Source organism: Barbus barbus (genome assembly GCF_936440315.1).
Source record: "Barbus barbus genome assembly, chromosome: 6".
Lineage (NCBI taxonomy): Eukaryota > Metazoa > Chordata > Actinopteri > Cypriniformes > Cyprinidae > Barbus > Barbus barbus.
Genome location: NC_136734.1, coordinates 30,077,027 through 30,087,258, shown reverse-complemented (window position 1 = coordinate 30,087,258; position 10,232 = coordinate 30,077,027). Strand labels below are relative to the sequence as shown.

Sequence of the window (10,232 nt, the reverse complement as noted above, 5' to 3'; positions counted from 1 at the left end):
AAAGTTAGCACACATTTGCATTTCAAAGTTTGGTGCTTTGGTTAAAAAAAACAAAATTAACAAACATATTTTTTGATGCATGAAGTACCATATTTATATAACTGGTCTGGAAGCAGAATAGTACATTTGAGGTCCTAGTGATGCAGGAACCTCAGAAACAGGTCTAGTGTAGTGTGGGCTCTGGGCAGCAGGAGGCGGTATTTCTAATGGAATGTGTAGGGCTGCCTGGTTTGTGTGAGAGAAGGACTGAAGGAGATCTGTTTCTGGTTAGCTGTGGGGTAATATTATGCGAAAGATGCTAACCATCATTTCTAACGTTCTGAGGGGCAGCGCCAGCAGGAACGTAAGTATTTTATCCCTTGAATTCATAAAATGTGCTGCTTTGCTTAGTAAAGCAAATTTACGAAGGATTTGAAGGCTAATGAAGCGCAGTAATGCCATGTTGACCTTGCTCGGGTACGCAAGGCCCGGCTGACACCCTGCTAAAGACACATTGCTGTCAAATTCTCACGTTTGTGCTCGTTATTTCACGTCAACCAATGTAGCATTTATTTTTATTACTGATGTAAGAATAATCAGATATTTTACTGTTTGTTCAAAGTGATTTAGCTTGGCTAACTAGCTACAATGCACTGGGAGGGTAACGTTAACGTCTAAAACTGGTTAGTCAACAAGCTGTCACTGAACTAAAACACTGTAACAAATGAGAAACAATATACTTTTCAGAAAACGCTTGGTTGAAATGGTAGTCTGTTTCTGTAATTCTCGGTCAGAAATAAAAGGTGACCTCAGTGTGGTGACTTTCATCATACATTCTGTTTTATGCAACATTTAGTGGACAGCAACGTTAGTCTGTTTCTAAAAGTATAATGCCCCTCAGTTCTTGTCAGCATTATAAGTGTGTCCATAATTAATATATATATATATATATATATATATATATATATATATATATATATATATATATATATATATATAATTATTATTTTTTTAATTAGTAGGATTTATGTATATTTTTATTATTAATGTTGTTATTAAGAGGCAATATGTTTCCTGTTAAATATTTTAAGGGCATATTTTTACCTTTATGAGGGCATGTTTTTCCTAAACCTTATAATATACTCACTCTGTGTCTTCAAAGTGACTTCAAATACCTTAATCAAATTTGAATAGTCTTTTTTTATTTATTTATTTTTTTAGATTATACACCTCTATTCTTTATCACTAGTTTGACAGCATGTAAATGCTGTTTCTTATCTGTCCTACTTTCTGTTGTTTTTTTAATCATGAAAAATACTTTCAAATGAGCTACACATTTTTTTTTTTAAGCCTGAGACACACTACGTGATTTTTGGCTGTCCCAGACGAAAGACTGACATCGTGAAACAATTGCGGCGATTTCTGATTGTTTCTGTTTCACAATGCCAGGCTTTTGTCTGGGACAGCTGGAAATCGTGCAGTGTGTTTAGAGTTTTAGAGATTATAAACTCCTTATTAATCCCATAACTACATTGCCTTAACCATGTTAATAAAACAGCAAAGGAATTCAAAACAGGGATATATTGATGTCTTTTTTCCTCTGAGCCCTGATTAATTTCTTACTCTAGGTGACATATTAAAAGTTGCGGTTCATCTGTAGTCAGTCAATTTTATTCCTCTAACCGTGACCTAATAATAAAAGATTTGTTGACACAAGAAATGAATGGAATTTTGTCAAGCATCTTTGTTTTTGTGATAATGATTCTCTTATTTCTTTCTCTCTCAATCTCTTTACTAATTCTTATGTCTCTCTCTCTCTCTCTCTCTCTCTCTCTCTCTCTCTCTCTCTCTCTCTCTGTCTCTCTCTCTCTCTCTCTCTCTCTCTCTCTCATATTACATTGCTTATTTTTACTGTTCCATGGGCTGCCTTTAAGGGAGCCGAACTGGTATCAGAGGTAAGGATGGTAGTTTTAGAAATGGGCTTACTGACATGACGTCTTTGCCATCTGCACTTTTCTTCAGTTTTTGTTCTCTCCGTGGTTATGAACATGATTATTATGTTTGCTTGAAATTATTTCATTACGAAGACTTTCTTCCTCACTTATTATTAGATCATCCTTTCTTCCTCACTGAGTTTCCAATCACTGGTTTTGACATATTAAACACACTTCTGCTACATGCTTTTTACTTTCTGCTCATATAATCGTGGCTGTTTTAGTTTGCCGTGTTGTGGGTTTGAGGGGAATAATTCTGCTCCATTTACTACATCTCACATCTTACCTTTAAATCACACACACACTCACAGACACAGATGTGTGTATGTTAAAAACAGTCCCCGTTTTGTCATGGAAAGTACCTTTTTTCCTCTGGTGGATTTCAGATCTTTTTTATGGGAAGAGAGACATCAGTTGAAACCTGTTTGAGATACATTGTGGCTTTCTGGTATTTGAAGCTGTGATATGATTTGGCCAGTATTGTATGTCCGTGTGATGAACAAAAATGTATTTTGTCAATACATACTTTTTTTTTTTTAGGTTAATTCTGAGTAAATATTGCACAAAATATGTTCAGTTCATATCACTGTACATCTCAATTCTCATAATGAAAATTGCATATTTGGATATTGGCATTATACTGATTATTGAGCACTCTGCTGTCTAGAAATCAGTGTCTGTCAACATTGGCCATTTTGATTATTTGAATGTTATCTGACTGGTAGTCATAAACAGTTGTTTATTTCCTGTGAGTAGCCTAGTGTAGGTTAGCATAGATTAGATTGATTTGTGCAGTAAAATGTCTTCTTTTTGGTCTCTAAATGCCTAAAAGTCTCGTTTTGTTCCTTTAAATGTTCCCTTTTTATGGCCTTCTGAGTCTGAGCCTCTGGAGTGACCTGTGCCCTTCTTTTTACAGTCCTCCACTCTCCGGGCCGTTTTGCAGCTCCTGGCAGTCCAGAGCGAATATGCTAATTTGACCGCTCCACATGACCATGATCCCGACCCCCCTTCATGCTTAAAAGATGCACAAGCCCACAGCCCTTTAGCTTCTCCTCCTCTAACACGGATACCTTTAAACACTCCTGCAGAATACAGAGCTTTAGGACACACTAGCAGCGGCCAGGCTTCAGGATATTTAGGGCCACACAACAGACCCCTGACAGATGTTGTTTCCTCAGAGGCTATAGCTCAGAGAGAAAGTTACGTGGAACCGGCGATGACCAGTGGTTCATCCATCTCAGAAGAAATGAGTGTGGTTCCTCCAGTTACAGAAAGGGTATCAGAAACAGAAAACCCTGTATTTGAAAAGATCATCAGTCCTGTTATAGATGTTTCTCCATCACCTGCCCTAATTACAGTTAAGTCACCTATTAACCCAGCCACCAGTCCAGCACAGTTAACCCCTGCAGTAGCTAACAGCACTTACAGCAGCGTAACCAGCACAGACCCCCATTGCACCCCACCAGCCGAGAGCCTCCTTGGCCTTGATAATTTCTTCCCAGAGATCACCCACAGCCTGGCTGGAGAGACTCCCTTACCAGAGCCACAGCTTGCTGTGAGTACTGGCAGCCCCTATATTAAAATTTTAAACTGTCTCTTTCATATATATATATATATATATACATACACAGCTTTACATAATTTTTAACCCTCCTCACGGAGAATTGCATGCCCCTTCCACTTTACCCAGAGCACTTGCATACTCCAACTCAACAATGCTTCAGCCAATGACGCTTTAATCACTAAATCAATCACACTTCATTCGTTCTTTGTCACTGTTAGATATCACAAGCAAAAGTTTACAGTTCTCAGCATGTTGGTCCCGCATCTAATTGTGGATGGATTTCTTGTAACGTTTCAGTTTTCTACATCCAAACCTATAATCAATGAGATGTGCAAAGTCAGTGTAGATGATACCCTGCACTGTGTCAGTTTTCCACATCTGGGCCTGTGTGTTGATTTATTGGTATTAGATTGCAGGTTTGTTGATGTAGTTGTTGAGTAAAATTACAGTGGTTATGTAGGTCGGATTATTACAGATATATTTTGTTTTCTCTGGGCTTACTTCCTGCTTCAGACAGAGTGCTTTGACCGTTGTTAACATTTCAGTTCCTGTCAGATGTGTGTGTGTGTGTGTTTCCATGTCACTGCTATTTTTTTTTTATTTTTTATAATCTTCACTAATTTTCTTAGTATAGTTTTTTCTATATATTTTTTTTTGTTCTGTTTCATAGGGCGCAAGAGTGGTGGTATCTGCCAGGACCTATGCAGACTTTACCCCTCAGGCCACCTTTGATATTAAGGTGAGTTTATCAGATCAGCAGTTGCTTTTATTATGTAATGTTTATTTTAGTGCATATACACTACCGTTCATGAGGGTGAATGAATATGAAATACATAACAGTTTCCATAGAAATATTAAGCAGCATGTCAACATTGATGCTAAGAAATGATTTTAAAGCACCAAATCAGTATATTAGAATAATTTCTGAAGGATCATGTGACAGAGTAATGTCTGTGGAAAATTGAGCTTTTCCATTACAGAAATAAATGACATTTTAAAATATAATGAAATAGAAAACTGTTATTTTAAATTAATTGTAATAATACTTGACAATATTAGTGTTTTACTGTATTCCAGATCAAATAAATGCAGCCTTAGTGAGCAGCAAGACAAAAACATTAAAGCATCTTAATGCATTTGAAAGCATAAACATTTTTTTCCTTTTGGCAGAAATGTGACTTGCACAAGCTGGAGGAGGGCCCACCACTGCAGGCCGTGCTTACAAGAGAGGAGGGGCTTCAGTACTACCGCACGATGCAGACCATAAGACGTATGGAGCTCAAAGCCGATCAGCTCTACAAGCAGAAGATCATCAGGGGCTTCTGTCACCTTTATGATGGACAGGTGACACATACATTACAAACACACAGATATAATCTTTACAAGCACAAGATTGTCAGAGGCTCTTTTGAACACTCTCTTTTGCCAGTGTAAAATAGTCAAATTTATTATTATTATTATATGCTTTGATTCACATGGTTGCAAAAGTCATTTGTAATTGGTTCAAACTTGGAGACAGAAACACTTACAAGTGCATTGTGTTCTCTAACAGGAAGCGTGTGCAATGGGTATTGAGGCAGGTATTAATCTGTCAGATCATCTTATCACAGCGTATCGTGCCCATGGGTACACTCTCACTAGAGGGGGCACCGTTCGTCAGATCATGGCAGAGCTCACTGGTGAGAACAACAAATCCTATAGTTAAAAGTTCTGATTTCTTATTTTTCTCTTATTTATTGATTTGTTTGTTTATCTATTTGTTTATTCTATCCCTCTTCTATGCGTCTCTATTTCTCCGTCAGGTCGTAGAGGAGGCATTGCCAAAGGAAAGGGAGGGTCTATGCATATGTACACTAAACATTTTTATGGAGGAAATGGAATTGTGGGAGCTCAGGTAATTTAAATGAATTGATTAGAGTACCTTATGAATAGACAGCTGATATCAGTACTGAATAAATATTCATGTGTATCCCAGGTGCCTCTTGGGGCAGGTGTAGCGTTGGCCTGCAAATACCTGGGCAACAATGAGCTGTGTGTCTGTCTATATGGTGATGGTGCTGCAAATCAGGTAAGTCACTTCCACACAGCTCCAAATTAGTGATTTAGCTGCCAATTCACACAGATCTGCCTTCTGTGATGTCCATGTACTGCTTTACCTTACCTTATAACCATTTGAACAACTCGTGCATTATAATGAGTATGTACAGGGAGGGAGGTTTCATGCACGCTTTGGCACTGTTTCTGCAGGGTCAGATCTTTGAAACGTATAATATGGCATCTCTGTGGAAGCTGCCCTGCATCTTCATTTGCGAGAATAACAAATATGGCATGGGTACTTCTGTGGAGAGAGCGGCGGCTAGTACTGACTACTACAAGAGAGGCGATTTCATCCCTGGATTGAGGGTATGATGCAGGATGCTTTTACTTGTGTCTGAATTAACTCTTCATGTCAGAATATCTCCTCACCCGTTCTCTGGCTTTGTAGGTGGATGGCATGGATGTCCTTTGTGTAAGGGAGGCCACCAAATTTGCTGCTGAACACTGTAGATCAGGAAAGGTGAGCTCTGGTTAGAGCGGGGGTACTCAAGTCCAGAGGCCAAGCTGGCCACATGTAAACTACATACGATGCGAAGGGCCACAAATTACAATTTGCATCATCTGACTTTAAGACAATATACTGATTTAGAAATACAGTTTATTACTTATCTAAGTCTTGCTTGTCCTTGTCCTATTTAAAATAAGACTGAGCATGAATATATATATATATATATATATATATAATATTATTATTATATATATTTTTTTTTTAAAGAGTAAAAACCTGGAACAAAAAATTGGATTAAAAGTATTGAACAAATTCAAAATTATAAAACTAAAAACATTCTTGAGCAAACATAGTTCACAAAGTACTTCAGAAAGAAGTATTATTTTTCATATTTATATTAACTATATTGTATCAATATTTTATTTTTAAAATAGATATCACTATTCTCCCACCATGATATCACTATTAGTGAAAATAGATATCTCAATTCTCCCACTGTAATATAACTAATAAAAATACATTAATCTTCAGCATGACGCGGGCCACAATATTAATGCAGACGGACCGGATGCGTACCTCTGGGTTAGAATGATGTGAAATTGTAGGGATGTAGTCATAATTGTTTCACTTCTTGCAGTTATCTAGCAATAATAAGACAACTGAAATTTATATTCCTAGGGTCCCATTTTGATGGAGCTACAGACCTATCGTTACCATGGACACAGTATGAGTGACCCAGGAGTCAGGTAGTATTTTATGTAATCTCAACCAAAGCTCTTTGTTGCTTTAAACAACCAGCAGTCCTTCCTGGGTTATGTATAGACTGGAGAGTAGATATCATTATACAGTGAACGACACGTCATAATGCTTTAGTAACTGAGATGCACGTGTTTTTATATCTAAAATGCTTTAAACTGGGTAACATAGTCTATCATTCAATTTTTTGGGGTCAGTAAAATGTTTTATTTATGTTTTTGAAAGAAGTCTCTTAAGCTCACCAAGGCTGCGTTATAATATTGTGAAATATTATTAGAATTTTAATGTTCATTTTCAGTGTAAAACTATTTAAAATAACAGTTTTTTGTTTTAATATATTTTCAAATGGAATTTAAGTCTGTGATGGCAAAGCTGAATTTTCATCAGCCATTCCTCCCGTCTTCATTGTCACTTAAGAAATCATTCTAATATGCTGATTTGGTGATCAAGAAAGATTTTTTATTTCTTACCATTACTTATTCAATGTTAAAAAGGGTTGTATTGTTAATAATTTGTGGAAAAGATGCTAAAGAAAATTCAAAACTATTTGTAATAGAAATATTTTATTATATTATAAATGTCTATATTGTAACTTTTGATACATTTTATCTGTCCTTGCTAAATAAAAGTATCAATTTCTTTAAAAAACAAAACTTACAGACCCCAAACGGTAGTGTAATTCATATAGCTCTGCTTAGTATCACTGAACCGGAGTAAAACTACTCCTGATTGTTTTTCTATTAGTGCTCCTCCCATATGTGACAACCTTTGCTCTCCTTATCCACTGTTCCCATAGTTATCGCACACGTGAGGAGATCCAGGAGGTGCGTAGTAAGAGCGACCCCATCTCGCTGCTGAAGGATCGCATGCTGAGCAACAACATGGCCAGCGTGGAGGAGCTTAAGGTGAGACTGCACAAGCTTACGAGAGACAGGCTGAAGTAGGACACAATCACCGAGACAGTCACAGTTGTGCTTGAGTGTGAATGAGTCAGCCACATTGGTGGTTAAAATAGGGATTACTCAATTAAACTGAAGATTTCTTTGTGCTGAAAGATGGACATGTCTACACTTTCACTAAACACTGACACCTTTTGCAGGAGATTGATGTGGAGGTAAGGAAGGAGATTGAAGATGGTGCTCAGTTTGCCACCACAGACCCTGAGCCTCCACTGGATGATCTTTGCAACCACATCTTCTACAATGACCCTCCTATGGAAGTGCGTGGCACCAACCCCTGGACCAAGCTCAAGTCCGTCAGCTAAATCGTCTTACTTATCATCCCAAGTCCCCTCCTCTTCCTACCAGTACACCCTCTCCTGTTGAAGCCCACAGAGAAATATTATCACCTCCGATGTGGCTATAGGTTTCATAGACGGTTATTGGGAAACTCAGCCAAATCTATCAGTCACATTGAGATAAGTTGCCTCATTTCACATGTTATCATTGCCTTGTTTTCTTGTTGTCTTCATCAATTACAACACTGACTCTCAATATACATTTTAAAACCTAGACTTTTCTTTTCATCTCAAATCAGAAATAGCATGTAACGTGAATAAACAAGGCAGTATTTGACTTGGAATTATCGGGACTTTTCAAATGTCTCCAATGCCCCTATTGCTTATTACCCAATTTCCATGCAGTTGAAGAATATTTAGCTCATGTACATACATCACAAACATCTACCATTGTTGCTCTGTGTCAACACACACACACTTCTCTCACTTTATATATCAACAGGAGTGTGTGTTTTGGCTAAGGTGTCAGAAGTGCAACCATTTTGCAGTCCTGATTTGACAAAATATTTAAAGGGAAAAGTTTGACATTTCTAAATGATAAATCTGTGTTGCCATATTATAAAGGTTTTTGTGATATTAATGGAATATAAAATGTAATATTTCATTTTGGTTGTATTTTAACACTCTTCAACACTCAAAGTGTTTGAGTGTTTAAAAAAAATAATGATTAATACATTTTTACCCTTTCACTCTCTTCAACTTTTATTTAAAACAGGGTTATTGTTTTTCATGTATTTATTATGAAAAATTGCATTTGTTACAAACAAGGTTACTGGGGATATAACTTCACATTTGGCAATTCCAGTGTATTAATGGCTGTTTTAATAGAAATCTCTGAGAATCGGGAAAGTAAGAACTGTTGCAGTAGATGCTGTTGAGATGTTAAAGGGGGCATCAGAATCACAAGGTTAAAACTTTATGCCTCATTTACTAGGATGAGTCTTCAAGATAAGGCAATGTATGTGTCATACAATGTGTACTTCATACCATACAACTACAAATAAATATTTCAAATACAATCTTTTGTTTTGAGTAGATTCCTTTATGTTCTTCTACCATTTGTTAAAGATGTAGTTAAATGAAAGCTATATATATAAGTATATTTGATCTACTACATGCCTTCTCACATCTGATTGATAGTTTATACTTTTTAGCAAGTAGAAGGCCTTCTAGTATAATTCTAAAAACGTCCCCTTTCTGATTGTTTTAAATGTGTGTTTTTGCTGTGAAATCTTTTTTTCTCATTCAGGTAAACCAACTTGGGTTTACTTGATTATGCATACATCATTTATGTTTTTATATTCTAACATAAATCAAGTTAAAAGTATCACACACACAATATACATTTAATATAAGTCTCACTATCTGCAAATTATGTTAATTCAGTATTGAAAAATATTTTCATTCAGTTTGGGCCTTTGAATAAAATTGTGGTGTTTCTTCCTTGAGCGCTTTATGTTCTATGTGTGTATCAAATATGACACAAAACATACATGCAAACATGTAAAAAAAAAAATGTCTAAAGAAAATGTCTTAAACATTAAATTAAATTGTTGCATTAAATTGTTCCATTAAAATAAAACATATATATATATACTTTTTTTTTTCTTTGTTTTCTATGTCAGGATTTACAAGGTTGGGGAGCTCTCCCAGCTATTAATACTCAGGGGACCATTTCAGGACATTTCTGCCTTTGTGGCAAGTGAACAAATAATGAACTCTTTATCTGTAGAATTATGTTGCTTTTGCTTTTTACCCGGTGCATGATCGTCACACTAAACAAAGCATAAATCAAAGTGGTTTGGAGAAATGGGTCACATACAAACTGGGTCTCATCAAAAACAGAGAGTGAGAATAAAGTGCAATCCTCAAATCAGTTTTATTCTAAGCCCTCTGCTGCTGCTGGATGAGTGTTTATCAGCTGTGGTGTTGTGATTCCCCTCCATCTGCAGTGGTTTGATTGTGCACTTCATTTATTAAGTTGACGTGTGTTTTTCTTATGAAGGACATCATAAATGAAAACATGCAGGGAAAAGAGATTTAAACTGATTTAGTGACCAAAGGATTAAAAGACAGACTTCTACATGATAATCAGAA

At 36.4% G+C, this 10,232-nt stretch overlaps 1 protein-coding gene across 4 annotated transcripts; it reads left to right on the top strand.

Annotated features, from left to right (window-relative positions):
- The first annotated feature begins 217 nt into the window (after positions 1-217).
- Positions 218-9,154, top strand: LOC306871789 (pyruvate dehydrogenase E1 component subunit alpha, mitochondrial-like). Of its 4 annotated transcripts, none has more exons than XM_079419951.1 (12): positions 228-343; positions 2,890-3,528; positions 4,208-4,276; positions 4,708-4,881; positions 5,090-5,216; positions 5,340-5,431; positions 5,513-5,605; positions 5,785-5,940; positions 6,023-6,094; positions 6,761-6,828; positions 7,635-7,743; positions 7,938-9,154. In XM_079419951.1, the coding sequence occupies exons 1-12, from the start codon at positions 287-289 to the stop codon at positions 8,100-8,102; spliced, it is 1,821 nt and encodes a 606-aa protein (XP_079276077.1). In that variant the 5' UTR covers positions 228-286; the 3' UTR covers positions 8,103-9,154. The 4 variants fall into 4 exon arrangements, 3 of the variants coding, with proteins under 3 accessions (XP_079276079.1, XP_079276077.1, XP_079276078.1); XR_013784373.1 differs by lacking the exon at positions 2,890-3,528 and having other exon boundaries at positions 233-343; positions 7,938-8,535; positions 8,578-9,154; XM_079419952.1 differs by lacking the exon at positions 228-343 and adding an exon at positions 1,920-1,934.
- Positions 9,155-10,232: the final 1,078 nt, after the last annotated feature.

Coding starts and splice junctions, on each gene's coding strand:
- LOC306871789 (XM_079419951.1), top strand. CDS start 287: ATGCGAAAGATGCTAACCATCATTTCTAACGTTCTGAGGGGCAGCGCC. Junction 4,277..4,707: donor AGGCCACCTTTGATATTAAG/GTGAGTTTATCA, acceptor TCCTTTTGGCAG/AAATGTGACTTGCACAAGCT. Junction 5,606..5,784: donor GTGATGGTGCTGCAAATCAG/GTAAGTCACTTC, acceptor CTGTTTCTGCAG/GGTCAGATCTTTGAAACGTA.